The sequence below is a fragment of the Podarcis liolepis genome (assembly GCF_965112155.1).
Source record: "Podarcis liolepis genome assembly, chromosome: 17".
NCBI classification, from domain to species: Eukaryota; Metazoa; Chordata; class Lepidosauria; order Squamata; family Lacertidae; genus Podarcis; species Podarcis liolepis.
The window spans coordinates 40,078,291-40,097,229 of record NC_139571.1 but is presented as its reverse complement, the minus strand read 5'-3'; the positions used below and the strand labels follow the sequence as shown (position 1 = coordinate 40,097,229).

The 18,939-nt window shown below is 49.4% G+C and overlaps 1 protein-coding gene across 1 annotated transcript; it reads left to right on the top strand.

Annotated features, from left to right (window-relative positions):
* The first annotated feature begins 6,359 nt into the window (after window positions 1-6,359).
* On the top strand, window positions 6,360-14,757 carry VAMP1 (vesicle associated membrane protein 1). Its single transcript, XM_083482074.1, has 5 exons — window positions 6,360-6,667; window positions 9,785-9,911; window positions 10,313-10,471; window positions 11,357-11,408; window positions 11,731-14,757. Coding segments are annotated over exons 1-5 (357 nt in total). The 5' UTR covers window positions 6,360-6,665; the 3' UTR covers window positions 11,748-14,757.
* Window positions 14,758-18,939: the final 4,182 nt, after the last annotated feature.

Genomic DNA, 18,939 nt, shown 5'->3' with positions numbered 1-18,939 from the left:
CAAGGTGGGGACCAAAGGTGGAAAACTATCCCAGAAGGAGCACAGTGTGCCCCCACCAGAGGTACTATCCCTCCCTTAGCACCCCATACACCCTAGGAGAGGGTTTAGGGCCGCAGTAAAAGCCATGTGAGTGATCAGCAGTGGTGCCTTTTGAGTCGTGCAATGCAACAGCAGCCAATTTAATTCACAGCTGAAGTCCTGGAAAGGGGGGGGGGCAGAATGAGTCAAATCCCTCTTCCACTTTTCATTCTTGTGAGCGCCTTTCATAACAATAGATTGTCATTGTCTTTAAGAGGAATGCTGGACATGTCTGTCGCATAAAGTATGAATTGCTTGTAAGTTGTAATAATAGCATTACTGATCACATCAAAGTGCTTCATGAAATCTTTGCATATCACCCTGTTTGACAGGATGTGATTGTGTTGTAAACACTTTTCTGTCAGGGTTTCTGTCATCAGTCTTAAGATGGACTTGGGAATAGGCAAGGCTATTCCCCAAAATGTGATACCGAGCAGTAGCAATCTTCACAGGGAATCAGGGAAGGAAATTCAAACATGCAGGGAGCATTAATAAAATGGCAAACTAATTCGGCTGCATAAAGTACAGAACCATTCCAGATACAATACTGGCTGCCGTGTTACTTAAAAGCACTTCAGGAGGGAAACAGAATTAAGCTCTAATGCGTCCTGAAGACCAGTGTCAAAAAACAATGCCCTGCCAAAGAAGTCAGCCTTTTCTTTTGTTTGAGATTAGAATACATATTTCTGTCAATGGTCGCCAGAGGTGAGAGGAATAATAAACCTGAAGCCAGCCATTTTTTTTTAATAATACAATATTAATAACACAATAAATAATATAAATAGTAAACTGGTCATCAAGGTAGTTTATATATTTAATATTTTATAAGCCACTTTTCTGCATTTAAATAATCACAATTTTTAACCATTATTTTGAGTGTAACAAAATTAAGTGCACAATCAATAATATTACAGTGGTACCTCGAGTTAAGTACTTAATTCATTCTGGAGGTCTGTTCTTAACCTGAAACTGTTCTTAACCTGAAGCACCACTTTAGCTAATGGGGCCTCCTGCTGCCGCTGCGCCGCCGGAGCCCGATTTCTGTTCTTATCCTGAAGCAAAGTTCTTAACCTGAAGCACTATTTCTGGGTTAGCGGAGTGTGTAACCCGAAGCGTATGTAACCTGAAGCGTATGTAACCCGAGGTACCACTGTACTAGGTGAAATGAATCATCAGCTATAGAAAAGAAATGAAATTGAGTCTGTCTGAATAAAAATATAATGTCTGATTTAGCACTGTTCAGACTCAAGTATGTATTCCAAAACCACAGCACCACTACTGAGAAGGCCCTGTCCTTGTCAACAATATTTCAGAGGTCAGTGTGCCAGAGAGCACACTGGCTCAAGAAGGTTCATATAGAGAAGGCAATTATAGATGGAGGAGGTCCTGAAAATATCTTAGGCTGTTATGCAATTGCTCCTCTCTTTAAATTTAGCCTGTGACTGCCTCTCGTCTGTCTGGTAGATGTTCTATGCCTAAGAAAAAACAGGAAAAGGGCTCAGCTTTTCTCACAGGCATATTCTCGCTTTCTGGCTATTGCGAATTTTGGAGATGGCATTACAAACTATGTGGGCAAGGCGACAGTTTTTTTTCTGCATTGCAATTTTCATACGGACCCTTCAACAGGTTCCTAAGCCAGCTTTTAGAAAGCTAAAATGACAACAAAAATTGAAATGTTAATACGGTATAAAAGAACATATAAAAGCAGCAGAAATAAAAACAAACACCAAGCAGCATGAGAGTAAGACAGTTTGGGAACATAAAAAGGTCTTTTCCTGGTGTTGAAATAACATCCAAGGTAAGAGTAAAGGACCCCTGGACGGTTAAGCCCAGACAAAGGCGACTATGGGGTTGTAGCGCTCATCTCGCTTTCAGGCTAAGGGAACCGGTGTTTGTCCACAGACAGCTTTTTGGGTCATGTGGCCAGCATGACTAAATCGCTTCTGGCACAACGGAACACCGTGATGGAAACCAGAGCGCACAGAAACGCCGTTTACTTTCCCACTGCAGCGGTACCCATTTATCTACTTGCACTGGTGTGTTTTCGAACTGCTAGGTTGGTAGGAGCTGGGACAGATCAACAGGATCTCACTCTGTCATGGGGATTCAAACCGCTGACCTGCTGATCGGCAAGCCCAAGAGGCTCAGTGGTTTAGACCACAGTACCAGCCTCGTCCCCATCACGCATCCACCATCACGCAAGCTTCCCTGTGGGGAGAGCATTCCACACAGCTTTCCAGGGTTGTAAAGACTGTGGAGAGAATAATTGGGTGCACTCTTCCCACCTTGCATCAAACCTATACTTACAGGTGCCATAAGAAAGCTGCAGAGATAGTGCAGGATAGTGCACACCCCGGAAATGATCTCTTTCAGCTTCTGCCTTCTGGAAGAAAGTCCAGGGTTATAAAGACTAGGACTAGCCGCCTGAGAAACTGTTTCTATTCAAATGCGATTTTGGTTTTAAATGCAGTGTACGGTAGCCTTTATGTGAATATATTGTATTCAGTTATGGGGTATCAGAGTTTTAGGGGCTAACCAGGCTGGGATAGCTGGGATAGCAGGCTTGTGGGTTTTTGAATGTCTGATGTAGATATTTTCAATTTTGTTGTTCTGCATGGGACAATGACAATAAAGAGTATCGTATCGTCACATCGTGATATATCACCAGCTAAACATTGTGAAGGGATGCGGGTGGCGCTGTGGGTTAAACCACAGAGCCTAGGACTTGCCGATCAGAAGGTCGGCGGTTTGAATCCCCATGACAGAGTAAGCTCCCGTTGCTCAGTCCCTGCTCCTGCCAACCTAGCAGTTCGAAAGCACGTCAAAGTGCAAGTAGATAAATAGGTACCACTCCAGCGGGAAGGTAAACGGCGTTTCCGTGTGCTGCTCTGGTTCTCCAGAAGCGGCTTAGTCATGCTGGCCACATGACCAGGAAGCTGTACGCCAGCTCCCTCGGCCAGTAAAGCGAGATGAGCGCCACAACGCCAGAATTGGTCACGACTGGACCTAATGGTCAGGGGTCCCTTTACCTTTACCTAAACATTGTGATAGACCAATATATCATGATGTCTGAAATAAGCATGTAGAGGCGACTGAGGTAATGTCCTGGCAACTGCTACTACTTAGGGGTCCAAAACTGATGCATTTTTACTTACGTATAATGTATTGTTCCACCTGCTATTTTATAGTACAGAGCAAAAGGGCAGCAGGAATCATGAGAGAAGTGATGGCTGGCATCACGGTTTTTCCCATATCACAGTTTTTTACATAGCACACACACATATTGTGTTTTGTGATATTATCGCCATGTCAAATATTATGAAACCATTATCACGATGATGATGATGATGATGATGATGATGATGATGATGATGATAATAATGATGATAAAAAATAAATTCTATTTATACCCCTCCCTCCCCAGCCGAGACTCAGGGCTCAGGGCGGCTAACACCAAGTATGAAACAATTGATTAAAATACAACTTAAAAACAAGATTAAAATACAACATTAAAATGCAGCCTCATTTCAGTAGAACTCAAATCAAAAAACTTTTTGGGGATGAAAACGTCAAATCTTTACCAAGGCCTACTGTCCAGACTGGTCCTACGTGGGCCAGAAAAAAACAGTCAGGGAAGTCCCCAATTAGGAGTTCCATCATAGAAGGAAAAAGGAAAGGGGGAGGGATGCAGACTTCAAACCGATTTTGGACGATGTATTGATACGTTGCCCAGACCTCCCACCATCCTGTTCTCATGGTGGTCGTCCAGATTCTTGTGGGAAACTAGCGAGCAGAACATGAGAGCACAAGAGCACGCTCATCTCCCATGGTTTGCAGCCACTGGTATTCAGAAGTATTGCTTTAGAGACAGAGCAGAGCCATCGTGGCTAGTAGCCATTGATAGCCTTCTCCATGAATTTGTCTAATTGTCTTTGAAAGCCATCGAGGTTGGTTGCCATCACTGCCTCCTCGGGGAGAAGTGATGTGGGTGGCTCTGTGGTCTAAGCCACTGAGGCTCTTGGGCTTGCCGTTCCATTGCACCAGAAGCGGTTTAGTCATGCTGGCCACATGACCCGGAAAGCTGTCTAGGGACAAATGCCGGCTCCTTCAGCCTGAAAGCAAGATGAGTGCCACAACCTCAAAGTCAAATTGAACTGGACTTAACCGTCCAGGGGTCCTTTACTTTTTTACGTACCTTGGGGAGAGAATCCCATAGTTTGACTACGCCCTGCTAGGACGTGTTGAATTTTTTTTACCTTTCAAATTCCCAAAATAAGGGATGCTAAAAAGTTGCAACGTGACTTGGGAATTCGAAAGAGATTTGGGTTAAATTAATATAATTCAATTTTGCTCGGTAAATTACATCAAAAATACCTACTTTTGTTAATTTTTGAGGAATTTCCAGTCATTTTAAACTTGTCTTATTATTCTTTTAAAATTGCATAAAAATAATTAAAAACATTTGCCTAGTATTTGCAGTAACATATATATAAATATTTTATTATTTCTATATTATAGTATTTTATATTGTATATTACAATTACACACACATAATTCACTAATGTTGTGCTGTAGTTGTATCTGCTTCTTTGGTAGGTTGAATAATCTTTTATCAGTGTGTTAAAAATTACTTGTCTGCCAGTGCTAATACTACGGCCATCCTAACGGGTGGGAATTGACCTACAATGGCTTCTTCAAGACTGGGGACATTCATTCACGCATATGAGCCACCTAATTGGAACTGGCAGAGAGTTGTTGCCCTTTGAACTCCCAACTCTGCCAGATGACCGGTTCTGTTGGATCACATCAGATTGGCTTGCCAGATCTGTCTGAGAAGCTAAAAAGCAGAAACAGCCAGAAGACTTGCTGAATCTGCTGCTCAGCATGGCAGCAGAATGTGAGTTCAAGCCCCACATGGGGCAAAAAGGCTCCTGCACAGCAGGGGGCTGGACTAGATCAGTGTTTCCCAACCGGTGTTCCGCGGCACACTAGTGTGCCGTGAGACACCGGCTGGTGTGCCGTGGGAGGGAGGCGGGCGAGTCGGGCGGCGAGAGGCGGCGGCGGCGAGGATCCGCGTCGAGCCGGGGGCGGCTCCGCGGTGCTGGTGCCGAGCGGCGGGGCAGCGCGCGCAAAAGGGAGGAGCGCGAGACAGCGGAGGAGGAGGAGGCCGGCATGTCCGGGCAGCAGCAGCAACAGCAGCAGCAGCAACTCCCGGCGACGGCTCCTCCTCCGCCCGCTATCGCCACCACCACCACAACAGCCGCCGCCTCAGCTGCCACCGTCCCTCAATCCCTCGCTCTGCTGCCTCCTCCCACCCCGGCAAGGGGAAGGGAAAAAACTTTCACTTTTGTGCGTCCCTCCCGGCGTGACGCAGCGCGCTGACGTCACGGGGCGGGGCTTTAATGGTGGTGTGCCGCGAGATTTTTCCCCGGTAAACAGGTGTGCCGTTGCCCAAAAACGTTTGGGAAACACTGCACTAGATGACCCTCGTGGGCCCTTCCAACTCTACGATTCTTCAGGTTGCAGCAAAAGACGCGTTTATCTAGTCTACCTCTTTCCAGCCCAAATCCAGCGCTCAACTGAATGCAATAACAAACGCCCGCCTGAAACCCGGAAGACTCACGGCTGACCAGATGGAGCAGTGTTCTTCCTTTTGTTGTTATTTAGTCATTTAGTCGTGTCCGACTCTTCGTGACCCCCTGGACCAGAGCGCGCCAGGCACTCCTCTGTCTTCCATTGCCTCCCGCAGTTTGGTCAAACGCATGCTGGTAGCTTCGAGAACACTATCCAACCATCTCACCCTCTGTCATCCCCTTCTCCTTGTGCCCTCCATCTTTCCCAACTTCAGGGTCTTTTCCAGGGAGTCTTCTCTTCTCCTGAGGTGGCCAAAGTCTTGGAGCCTCAGCTTCAGAATCTGTCCTTCCAGTGAGCACTCAGGGCTGATTTCCTTTCGAATGGAGAGGTTTGATCTTCTTGCAGTTCATGGGACTCTCAAGAGTCTCCTCCAACACCAGAATTCAAAAGCATCCATTCCTCCTCGACCAGCCTTCTTGATGGTCCAGCTCTCACCTCCATACATCACTCCTTCCTTTCGCCCCTGGTCAAATCCTGGCTCTCTCCAGTGACCTCGACACGCAACTCTCCCGCTTCCGCCCTGGGGGCCAAAAGAAAACCCCAAAAGCATCAGAGAAACGGAAGCTGAGATTTCACGCTCCCGTCTAATAATTAAGGCAGGTCTGGGAGAGCACCGTCGAAGTATGCAGATGGAGTAGGGAGCTGATTGGCTGCAGGGCGGGGGAGTGTCTCTTTCGGCGGCCAAGAGAAGCTCCGGCGTGAGCGCCTATTGGCTCGCCGAGCTGGGCCGGCAACAATGGAGGGCGTGGCCAGGGCCCGAGGGACCGCCCCCTCGGGCCGCCTATAAAGCGCGCGGGGCAGCAGCGCGGCTCCTGCTGCAGCAGTCGTTCTCCGAGCGCCGGCGGGAGAGGCTCACTGACGCGGACGCTCCCCCGGCTGGGCCGTCGATCCTCGCTCCGCACGCTCCGTCCAGCGCTCCGGAGGAAAGGGGTCTCCCCGAGCCGAAGCCGGCCATGTGAGTAGCAGCAGCCGGGCTGGGTGGTGGGGGAGGGAGCCCGCCCTGCCCTGCTGCGGTCCGTCCTGCGCTGCGCTGCCGCCTTCCCCTGCGCGGCTGCGGCACCTGCCGAGTTGCGCATTGCAGCACCCGCTCCCGCCCCCGCCCCCGATCTCCTTCCCGCCGTCCGTGCCCGGCTGCCCGGGGCTGAAGTCAGATGGGGCGCGGATGGCGCAGCATCCCGCCCCAGGTGGCCGCGGCTTTCCGGCCAGCTGCGCTTTTCTCCTTTATTTTTTTGCCTGCAGCAGTTGCCCGGCTCTCCGCTCTGTCTCCCGTGTCCCGCAGCATCGCTTCCCGTTCGAAACATTGGCTGCTCGTAGCGAAGCTAAGGGCGGCTCCGTTGTGTGTGTGGGCTAGGAAAAAGGGAATAGATGCGCGGGGATGGCTATGGGGGGCTTTTTCGCACGTGACGGTGCCTGCACGTGTGAATGTAAATATGCGGGAACGGTCGAAAGGACGGTGGTCAAGCCAATGCGGGTTTTGCGGTTGGGGTAAAGCAGAAAGTCGCCCAAACCTTTGGGTTGGGTGTCATGTGTGACCGAGGCGGTTCTGCCTGGCATGTGCCACTAGGGGCGGGGGAAGGGAGTGCGGAAACCGCCTTTGCATGAGCTTGTGTGTGGAGGAATCCGTCAGAGCTCAGCAAAATTATATTAAGCTGACCCTAGAGATCTGGGTAGCAGATATTGAGGGATGGGAGAGAAGAGAGACCTGTGGTTTTGAGACAGAAGGGTGGCTTAGAGTAGAAACACTCAGTTTTGTCTCTGCTTTCCTTTGGACTTCTGCAACTATGAAGTCTTTGCCGTCTTCCGTGAAAGCATGCCTCTATCCATGTCCTTTTATCTATGGGCCAACCAATGGTTGCCCAGTGGTGCTGCCTCAAACACCTTATGGCAGATTGTGCTAGACTAGTCATTGGTCCAGGATATCCTGGTGCTTTCGTTCCATGCCCACAGTTGCCATGCAAGAAACCCAGCCTTTCTCTCAAAACTGGGGCTTAACTGCTAGTTCCCCTGACCTCTCCTCTCTCGCTGCAGGAAGGAATTATTATGGCAGCAAAAACCCAAGGGTATTGGGTAGCAAATTTCTCCTGTGGCAAAGAACAGCAATGGTCCAGCCTTGTGACACAGCAGTTATTTTGTGTTTGCCCACACCTTAACAGACCTGGGAGCTTGCTAGGTTTCTCTGGATGCTGAAGAAGCCGTTTGACCTTGTTTGCTGCGACGTTTGCTCTGGCGGTGTAATCGCAGCCACAGTATTACAGAGCTTCACACATAGACATCCTAGGAATCCTTACAACAGCCTTGTAGGGGAGGCCAGTCCTCCCATATTGCAGGTTGGGGATGCTTAGGCGGATAGTGGATTGCCTACAACTGCCTAGACTGTTGCTGAGGTGACATCCTGGGCTCATAGCTCATACTTGCCCATGATACCAGCTGTGTCGCCCTGATTTTATCCCTCATGGACAGGTGTCCCTGGCAGGTCAAAAACCAGTTGAGGAGCAGTAAGATCTCACAGCATCGTTGCTTATTATCAGCTGTTTGTATTCTTGATTTCTATCTCACTTGGCGTGTTTAGCTTCAGTTGCAATCTCTGTGGCATTTCCTAGCTTAAGAGCATTAGATGAGCCCCACTAGATCAGGCCAGCGGTAACCCAGCCACATGCATCTGGGAAGTTGTAAGAAGGGTATAGAGGCAAAGGTTCCTGCCTCTGTTTGTCCCCTAGCAAGCTGGTCTTGAGAGAGATGTTTCCTATGAGCATAGAGGTCTACTTTGGCTACTCATGGCATGTGGATGTGGAGACCTGTCTTCTAAGCCAGAAATGGGGAACCTGTGGTCTTCCAGATGTAGATTAGCAAATCGTGTAGATCCATCCCAGTCAGCATAGCCAGTAGTTAGGCATCATGGGAGCTGTAGTCTTACAACTGTTGAAGCACCACAGGTCCTCCATCTGTGCTCCAAGCCATCTAAGCTAGTGGTCTTCACTGCGTCTTGTACAACCCTTTGCTTGAAGTTCTTCTTGGGTGACCTTGAGTTCCACGGTTGGACGAAGAGAAAAGCTTCTCTCTTCTGTGCGCAATCATCTCATGTTTTGAGTCTTTCTTTTGGCTTAAGGAAAAGCAGTTGGGTGCTCTTCACTTTCCTTCGTGGGGAAAGTAGCCCAGCTCTTTGATCATTTTTGGTTACCCTCTTCTGTGTCTTTTCCAGCTTTAGAATGCCCTTGGCTGGCCTTCTGTTCTGCTAGGAATACAACATTTGGGGCTGTCGTTTCTAGTTGCAGTTTAGTTGCTTATCTCTGTGGCTGAGGGCCCCAATGTGGCACTGTGGGTATCTGGGTGTCCTCAGCCACGCCCTTGCCGCCCACCAAGGCACATTGCCTCTCCAAGTTTCCAAGTTTCCAAATTTTTAATTTTTTTTCCTGGGTGGGGGTATTGTTTTGGGGACTTTCCTGTTTTGTGTTTCCTGCTTTCTTCTGTCTGCGTCTTATCTGTCGGGAGGGATGTGTTAATCTTTTGCTTGTTTGGAGGCTGATGGGAATGTTCTGAGCACCAACAGTTTTTCTTCTGTCGTGCCCACAGCAGTCATTCAGCTCTCCAGAAGTGCCCCTATTCCCCCAAAGGTTGGGGACATCTCTTCGGGGCGAGCACCGGACACGTGTGACCACTTCTCTCTCTCCCCCAAATAATATTTATTATTTTCAGTAGATAAACAAAGTATAGAAAAAAAGATTAACATAAAGACAAGCAATAAATAAAAGAAAAAGAGAAAAAAAGATACATACAGCATATTACCACTTAATTAATTAAAATTAAGTACCATCCATCTTCATAAACATAGTAATTGACTTCCTCGAATCTCTTCCATCCGAATTTCTTAGTAATTATATGTAGCAGTTTCCAATATCAGTGTTTCAAAAGACCATATCACAGTCTTAATCATATTACATAGCTTTCCTTATTGTACATTTTCTTATTTATAAATTTAATTCCATTCTAATCCTAGGCCTAATTGTTTCTTTCAAGTGGTTACATATCTTTAATATTAGTGTGACCACTTCTTGCACCTAATTTGCCTCCACAGGTCTGATCCAGCTCAGCAACCAGGGACGGGGCAAGAAGGGGAAGAAAACGCTGGAGGCCCCCCTGGAGCACCCCCAAATTTGACCAGCAATCGCCGCCTGCAACAGACCCAAGCGCAGGTGGAAGAAGTAAGTTGCTTAACCTCCTGAGCTGTTCTCGTTGGGTCTTGATGCATTCTTCGTTTCCAGGTGAATTCAGCTGTCCCTCTTCTCTTCTCTTCTCTCTTCCCTACCCTTCCCTTCCCCTTCCCCTTCCCCTTCCCCTTCCTTCCTCCCTTCCTCCCTTCCCTTCCCTTCCCTTCCCTTCCCTTCCCTTCCCTTCCTTCCTTCCTTCCTTCCTTCCTTCCTTCCTTCCTTCCTTCCTTCCCTCCCCTCCCCTCCCCTCCCCTCCCCTCCCCTCCCCTCCCCTCCCCTTCCCTTCCCTTCCCTCCTTCCTTCCTTCCTTCCTTCCTTCCTTCTCTCTCTCTCTCTCTCTCTCTCTCTCTCTCTCTCTCTCCCCCCCCCCCCCCGCCTCCATCCCTCTCATTCAGGTGGTGGATATTATGCGTGTGAATGTGGACAAAGTCTTGGAGCGAGACCAGAAGCTATCGGAATTAGATGAAAGAGCAGATGCGCTCCAAGCTGGTGCTCAAGTATTCGAAAGCAGTGCAGCAGCGCTCAAGAGAAAGTATTGGTGGAAGAACTGTAAGGTGAGCTTTGGAGGGAGGGGGAGCACACAGCAATTTTACACTGGTAGATTGAGACAACAGTCACAGTCCTATTGTGCTGCTGTTTCCTGAACTGGAGGGGGAGGGCCCATCTATTGGAAGTAGAATGAATGCTTTGAGATTCCAGGTTCAATGCCTAGAATTTCCAGAGAAAATATATGTATGGGTAGCAGGGCTGGGGAATAAAAAAATATGTGCCTGAGACTAGAGAGTTGCTGGTAGTTGTAATAAGGTAAAGGTAAAGGGACCACTGACCATTAGGTCCAGTCGTGACTGACTCTGGGGTTGCAGCGCTCATCTCGCTTTACTGGCTGAGGGAGCTGGCGTACAGCTTCCGGGTCATGTGGCCAGCATGACTAAGCCGCTTCTGGCGAAGCAGAGCAGTGCACGGAAACGCCGTTTACCTTCCCACCTGAGTGGTACCTATTTATCTACTTGCACTTTGACGTGCTTTCGAACTGCTCGGTTGGCAGGAGCAGGGACCGAGCAACGGGAGCTCACCCCATCGCGGGGATTCGAACCGCTGACCTTCTGATTGGCAAATCCTAGGTTCTGTGGTTTAACCCACAGTGCCACCTGCGTCCCTGGCTGCTATAATAGACCAGCCTTAATCAACCTGATATTCTCCCTGATGCTCTGGGCTCCTAGCTCTCTTCAGCCCCAGCCAGCAGCTCTAGTGCTTGGGGATGATGGGTACTTACAGTGCCGGGGGGGGGGGGCGCACCAGGTTGGTGGTAAGAGGCTTAGCGGACGTGCGGTCTCGCTTGGTACGAGGCATCTTTTAAAATGTCCACCTTGGTGAGATGTCTGTCTGCGCGGGGTGCTGTGTTGAAGAATGTGTGAGCTCACGGTGACTCTTCTCCCCAGATGATGATCATGCTGGGAGTGATCTGTGCCATTGTGGTCATCGCAATTGCACGTAAGTACCAAGGGGGGAGCCAGGGGGGGCTGGGCTTGTGACCCCTCCCTGAGCACCGGATAAACAGCACCGGCCTGTGGGTGTGACAAACTCTACCTGCTACCTCTCTCCTCTGAGTGATGCTGAAGACCAGCAGATCTGTGACCCTGGTGCCTTCTAGGATAATGGGGTTGTTTTGCCTGCTGGATGAGGGCAGAGGCATGGCAATAAGGGTGGGTCTTCCTTTCCTTGAATGTTCAGCCTGTGTTCAGTGTGGGAGGCTTGGTGTAACATGCCCTCTTGTTCTCTCCCCTCTCTTCCTTCTGTTGCTTCCTGTCCCCAGTCTACTTTTTTACCTGAGAATGTGGTCCCTTCCCCCCTCCCTCCCCAGTCTGCAGCCTCCTTTCCCCATCTCCCTTTCCAGTCCCAGGTGTTCCTCCTCCCTCCTCCTCCTCCTTTCCTTTCCTTTCTCCCTTCATTCTGGCTTAGTCATCAGTTTTCCTTTTGGTTCTGTTTGCCTTCCATACGAGACTTTAACGCACTGTTTCCAGATTTGAGTTGATTCCCCCTTCACAGCTGCTGCTGCATCAGCCTCTGAGCAGGCCACCTCGCCTTGGAGGGTGGCAGCGGGACGAGAGGAGGAAATGTGTGGGGTGGTTGAGTGACGCTTGCGGGTTGGAGGCCTACTCTAGGTGTCCGCTTCTCTTGCACCTCTCTTGCCGTGTGTTTGCTTTGGGACAGCATTACTTACATCTCTACAGGTGGCGGGAGGAGAGAGGAGGGGCGAGCCCCCCCCAGCACCAGGGAGAAGATTTGGATATTGTGACCCCAGGATAGTGTTCCCTTAATGTGAGGCATAAGCTCATGGTGTTTGCTCCGTCTGCAGAAATTCTGGTCCTATGAAGACGGGGGACATCTCTTTGCAATCCTCGAGCAACACTTGGCCTCACGAACCCTAGCAGGAAAGATGTTGGTTGGATCCAGTCTCCTCTGCTCCGGGGAGCAAGCGCACCGTTCCTGGAGGCTTGCATTCCCAGGATAGTCAGAAGTAGGGTCAGATATGCGCATCTTGCAGTTCTGTGGCCATGTGGTTTGCTGGAACACTCCGGCACTTAGATGGAGCTTGCTATTCAAACAGCAAGTCCCAGGCTACTTGCTTCTTAGCTGGACCCCAAGTCCTGCTGCAAAACAGTAGCAGCATGTCCCTCTTTGCCTCTTAGGGAGTCATAGAAGGGTTTCCTTCTAAAAAGCAGGCCTGCTGTGCAATGACAGGCCTGAATTCTTACCCTAGTTTTTAGGCTTCTTGGGTCAGAGGTGGTCACGCAGAATGCCAGTGTTTCCAGGGACCGCTTGAATGCAGATTCACATACAAGCCTTTCATCACTCCTGTTTTTGGCCATCACTTAATGATGCTCCCAGTGGTGAGCATGTGTGTATGAATTCATGCTTATTTTGCCACCTGACATGCTATGGAGGTGCTGTATTGATCCTGATTGGAAGAGAAGCCCAGTGCAAATGGGTTTTAAATCTGCTTTAGAGTGGGTTCAGCCATGCCTGCCAGTCGAAGACACAGGAAGTGGCGTAGCTATGAAGCACAATCACAGAGAGGGGTGGGAAAGGGAGGCGTTTGGGTGTTCCAATATGGCTCCAATCAGAGTTTGGCCAGAAAGAGAACAGTGTTGAAGGGTGGAAGGAGATCTAGAGACTGCAATGCTCTAGGACAGGAATGGTCAACTAGCGACTGGGGGCTCCATTGCGGCCTCGGACAAAGCAATATGATCTGGGCCCTTCAATGTTTTAACCCAGGAATACTCTCCCCATAGCATGCTGTGAAGGTGCTGACTCTTTTTGCATGCCCACTGCCACGCACCAGCATTTCATTTGCAGAGCCCATCTCCTTGATCTCCCCCCACCTCCCCCCACCTCGGGGGATGCTTCGAGGAGAACAGGAACGCCGAAGCGCTCTGCTGGTTTGGATAAACCTCTCCTGTCTCAGCGGAGCTGTGCTGGCGGAAGCGCAACACACCTGAAGAGGATCCGGGGTCCGTGTTTTGTGACGCTGCTGCCGCTGCTTTGGGGAGGAAACACAGTAAGGTGTTTAAAGAGGCCTCTTGATCTCTTCCGGACAAGATCTTGGTTTTGATCTGCTGCCGTCTGTATTGAGAGGAAAGCCCTCCCGGCTGCTTTCTTTTGCTTTCCTTCTCTGTTCTCATGGATGTTGTATGTTTTGCCTCTCTCTCTGTCTCTCTCTCTCCCCCCGCCCCCTTGTTACCTCTCCACTTGCTCCATCTCTTTATGCATGGGCAAAAAAGTTTACCCCCCACCCCTAGGCCCTCTGTGCCTAAAGCAAGGGACTTTCTTTCTCTATGCAGAGGACTTCAGCCGCTTTCTCACGCACGTGTGGTTTCTGTCTTTGTAAGGAACACAGCCGTAATATTTTTTCCCTCTGGCATGTGTCGATTTACCAGCTCATGTACTCTTTAATCTCCGCCAACAAACACTCCTCTGCCACCCAAAATGAGTCTGCGTCCTCTGTCTTGAGTGTTAGCGAGAAGGGGGTTGCTGCTTTTAAAGTGGGAGGGGAGAAGAACCCAGGTACAGTGGGACCTTAGTTCTCAAACTGCTTGGCTCCCAAACGCCGCAAACCTGGAAGTAAGTGTTCCGGTTTGTGAATGTTTTCCAGAAGCTGAACATCCGACGCGGCTTTCTCGTGAGTGCAGGAAGCCGCGCCTTGGTTTTCGGATGGTTTTGGGAATCAAACGGACTCCTGGAACGGATTAAGTTCAAGAACCTAGGTACCACTGTACTTAAAACGTAGGCCATAGCACCCCCTGGAAAGGTACCCTACCTTTAACGCTGTAGATCGTAGGTGAAGAATGTAGCACCTAGACAGGAGCAGGAGATCTTGCAGGACTAGTTTACAGCACAGCCGGGTCCACGTCCCTGCCTGCCTGCAGCAGCCATGCTGTGCTCATGCAGATCCTTTGCTCAGTAGACTGCGGTCAAACCTGCACCCTGGTAGAAGGAACCTTTATATGCAGCCTAGCTGGTGTTTGCGTGGTTCTCTCTCATGCTTTGTGGGTGGAGCACACTTGTCAAGAGCTTGGCCACAGCTGGTGTCGACTCTTCCATCATGAAGGGCTTATGAGCAGCCAGCAGAGGCCGGGAGGCTTGCTATAGTGAGAAATGGCCTAAGCTAGGGCAGCTCCTGACCGGGACCTCAGATAGCCATACCGTGCTTTGTTCCTCCTTGTCCTGCCTTCCCTTATCTTAACGGCCATAATGCACCTTCTGTTTCCTTTGCATAAACGAGCTAAATTCACTGAAACCATCAATATGAGCAGAATAAAGTGTGTCAAGATAAACCAAACACCTGGCCTTGTAATTTTCCTAATTGGGATCTCTTTCTGGCACCGTGGAAGTCAAGTCTTGTAGAACGACCACCTGGGATACTGCAGTTGAGAGGTCTGAGCAAGAAAGCCCAGACTAGACTATCTGGAGGCCTCATTGGGGTGTGTGTGTGTGTGTGTGTGTGTGAGAATCAGCGGTGGTCCCTCACTCTGTGAAAAATGAGGCGCTTTCCCCTGAAGTGACATGTAGGAGGCCAAACCGCATCTCCTGCATGAGACGAGAGGAGACCTAAACACAACGTTTATGCTTCCAGGGCAGAGTCTTGGGTACAAGTGTAACTCGAAGTAGTGGAAGAAGCTCCATTTGCACTACATAATTGGTAACTTAATTTTTGTACCATGTCTGTTCCAAGAAGGAAACCGGGCTGTTGCAGAAGGAAATGAGAAGCACTTCAGGGATGTTATGCCATATGCCACAACTCATGCCATTGCTATCTTCGTAGTATGTTGACCATGTCTGGCAGACATCTAGCTTCCATCATCCTTGACCATTGGGCCGTACTGCGTAGGGGTTGAAAGGAGTTGTCAAATGACACTTGGAGGCTTCCCCGGTGCTGGTGCTGCTGATGACATGGAAGTCGCACATGAAGGTCCTACACAGCAGACATGTAACATAAATGTATACATTTGAGGGTACAAAAATCTAGGCAATGCAGTTGTACCATGGTTGACTAACGCCTTGCGAGTCAAACGTTTTGGATCCCGAATGCCGCAACCCCGGAAGTGAGTGTTCCGGTTTACGAACGTTCTTTGGAACCCGAACATCCAGTGCGGCTTCCGATTGGCTGCAGGAGCTTCCTGCAGCCAATCGGAAGTTGCACCTTGGTTTCCGAATGTTTGGAAGTGGAGCAGACTTCCGGAATGTCTTCCAAGGTACGACTGTACTTTGTTCCTGTCACATAGATATTGTGGCCTATGAAAATAGGACTGTTTCCTGCGTACTTGCATTGTTTGTGGTCTTACTCAAATCCCCTCCTCTCATTATCACACGTTGCTGAAGGATCTTCTGTCGGATGCATTCATTTTCTCTGTCCTGATTTAAATGCAAGGAGTGTGTTTGTTTTGCTACAGATGACGCTGGAAAAGCAGAACTGTCCTACAATATATTAAACAGCTCGATGTCACGATCCCTAGCTGCAGTGTATGAAATGGCATGTTCCATCTTAGTGTGGGCATGTTTAGCAAATCCAAATAGCATCTGACCTTGGGCAATTATTTAAATACTGGAGTGATGGAGGGATAGGGCTGGGAAAACGGCAACTTGCAGTATGCTAGCATACCCAAATAGTTGAATTTTTTTCTGGTAAGTCACCATCACTATCTCATAATTGGATTATGTGCATGGAATCCTGTGATCATTGTAACTGCGCAGCCTCCTGCTGAAATGCTGAATACATCACCAAGAAGATACATTAATAATAATCAGGTTTTTTTTAATAATAAAAAAAGTACAGGAGAAATGGAATCTGTTCAGTGGGTTCCTTGCACTGTGTTGGCTCCTGCGGTTGTTCAAGAGCAGCTGAAGTAGGTATAGGATCACCAAAGGGATCTCTAAAACATCCTTTTCAACTACCGGGGGTGGGTGGGTAGTTTGCAACAAATGTATGTGTGCCAGGGTCCCAAGTTGTCTACCTGCAATCTGTTGTGGTGCTGTGTCAGTACAGCAGCAAGCAAGCAGTAAATACCTTGAGGCAGTAAATACTTTGCAACGCCAGAGGGAGCCCTGGCAGAAGAGCAGGACACCTGCTTGCCGATATGGGAAAGAAATAACGCAGAACACTGAAACTTACGTCTTCCTGCAGCTTGCATTGCTTGGACAGTGCAGTTCTCTGTGGGTAGGAAGCACTAGACTTTTAAAATCAGAGGGGCTGTCTGAGAAGATCCTTGCCTTCCTTGGCGCTGCAGGACAAATGCAGGTGCAAGACCATGACTGGTGAGAGCGCAAGCAGAGGGGATGAAAGCTCACCTTCCCTTTAGTGCAACTGTGGGGAACATGTGAGCCTTGCAGATGCTCTTGGCTTGCAGCCATCCCAGGCTACGGACATTGCTGGCTGGGACTGATGAGGGCTGTAAGTGGGGCTGCAATTTAATTGTAGAGCCGAAATGCAGGCTGTTCCAGTTTCAATTCCAAGCGTTTGCTGCTAGGGCTGGGAAGTGTCACTGTCAGTCAGTAGACAGATCCAGTGCTCTGAGTGTATAAAACAGCTCCCTGCATGGTCCACCAAACAGCTGACGGGCTGCAGGTTCTTTACCTTTGACTTGTACCGTTAAGTACACTTAATGTTCATGTTTGTGTACACACACACACACACACACACAACCTCTTGAGTGCAGACCTGTTTTCCTAATGCCTCTGCACCCATTCTGTTCTTTGTTTGCATCACACTATTAGAAATGGGGAAAGGGTGCTGAAGTTCATCCTCCTGGCTTCTAGGAGTTACATTGTGCACTTACATCAGTGTTTCCCAAACCTGGGTCTTCAGCTGATTTTGGACCACAACTCCCATCATCCCTGACTTGCTAGCTAGTAGTGCCAAAACAGCTGGAGACCCATGTTTGGGAAAACACATAAAACAGCAAGCATGTTGTGAGCAAAAGCACCTCCCACCCATTAGAAGAGTGGTGAGGCCAAGATCCAAGCAGGACCCAGATTCTTGCTGAACGCCAGGTCCCCAGAGGCAGTCTGCAAAGAGGCTGAATGTAAACAGGCCCCTGAAAGGGATAACACAGCTGGCTTGAGCTCTAGCTGCTTCGGAGCTAACCTTTGGCCTAGATGGCGCTTGGCTACAACTCCCAACATCCCTGACCATTGAAGAAGAGTTTGGATTTGATATCCCGCTTTATCACTATCCGAAGGAGTCTCAAAGCGGCTAACATTCTCCTTTCCCTTCCTCCCCCACAACAAACACTCTGTGAGGTGAGTGGGGCTGAGAGACTTCAAAGAAGTGTGACTGGCCCAAGGTCACCCAGCAGCTGCATGTGGAGGAGCGGAGACGCGAACCCAGTTCCCCAGATTGCAAGACTACTGCTCTTAACCACTACACCACACTGGTTCACCTTGGCCATGCTGGCTGGGACTGACTGAGTCCCAACAACAGTCAGAGGGCTGCAAGTTAGCCACCTATAAGGTACCCTTGGATGTGCTTAATGGATCGAGTCTTAACAAATTCGTGGACAGAGGTTGGTAAAAGCAGCACAGTTTGAAGCAATCCAGACTTTGGACACTTTATATTCTTAGAAAGGGACTGTGGCTCATCAACCTGGGAAGGTAGCCCATCTAGGAGAAAGAAAGGTAAAGGTAAAGGGACCCCTGACCATTAGGTCCAGTCGTGGCTGACTCTGGGGTTGCGGCACTCATCTTGCTTTATTGACCAAGGGAGCCGGCGTACAGCTTCCAGGTCACGTGGCCAGCAGGACTAAGCCGCTTCTGGCAAGCCAGAGCAGCGCACAGAAACACCGTTTACCTTTCCACCGCAGTGGTACCTCTTTATCTACTTGAGCTTTGACGCGCTTTTGAACTGCTAGGTTGGCAGGAGCAGGGACCGAGCAAGAGGAGCTCACCCCGTCACGGGGATTCAAACCACCAACCTTCTGATCGACAAGTCCTAGGCTCTGGGGTTTAACCCACAGCGCCGACCCTAATCCTCTGCTGCCTTGTGGGATATCTCTGGGAGAAGAAAAGGCTGAGGAGTAAACCCGACACAAATCCAGAGAGCAGTCCCTAAGTCAGTTGGATGCCACTTTGTATGCTGCCTTCTGGCAAGCCCTCTAACCAACCTGGTGCCAAATACAGTTCTGTGCTTTCCTTTGGACCCCACCAATGAGGTCAAGAGGGAGGTCTGGGCAGCCCAGGACCTCCACACACACTTCCCAGGCTTGCGCCCCAGGGAGGTCACTTCGGTGCTGCTAACACAGCGGTTGGACTACCCCCCTGGAGGCGCACTCCATGATCTCTCAAGGCCGATGGGTACCAGCAACTGATGTTCTAGAACAGACTTCCTCAGCCTCGGCCCTCCAGATGTTTTGAGACTGCAGTCCCCATCATCCCTGACCACTGGTCCTGCTAGCTAGGCATCATGGGAGTTGTAGGCCAAAAACATCTGGAGGGCCGAGGTTGAGGAAACCTGTTCTAGAAGATTTAC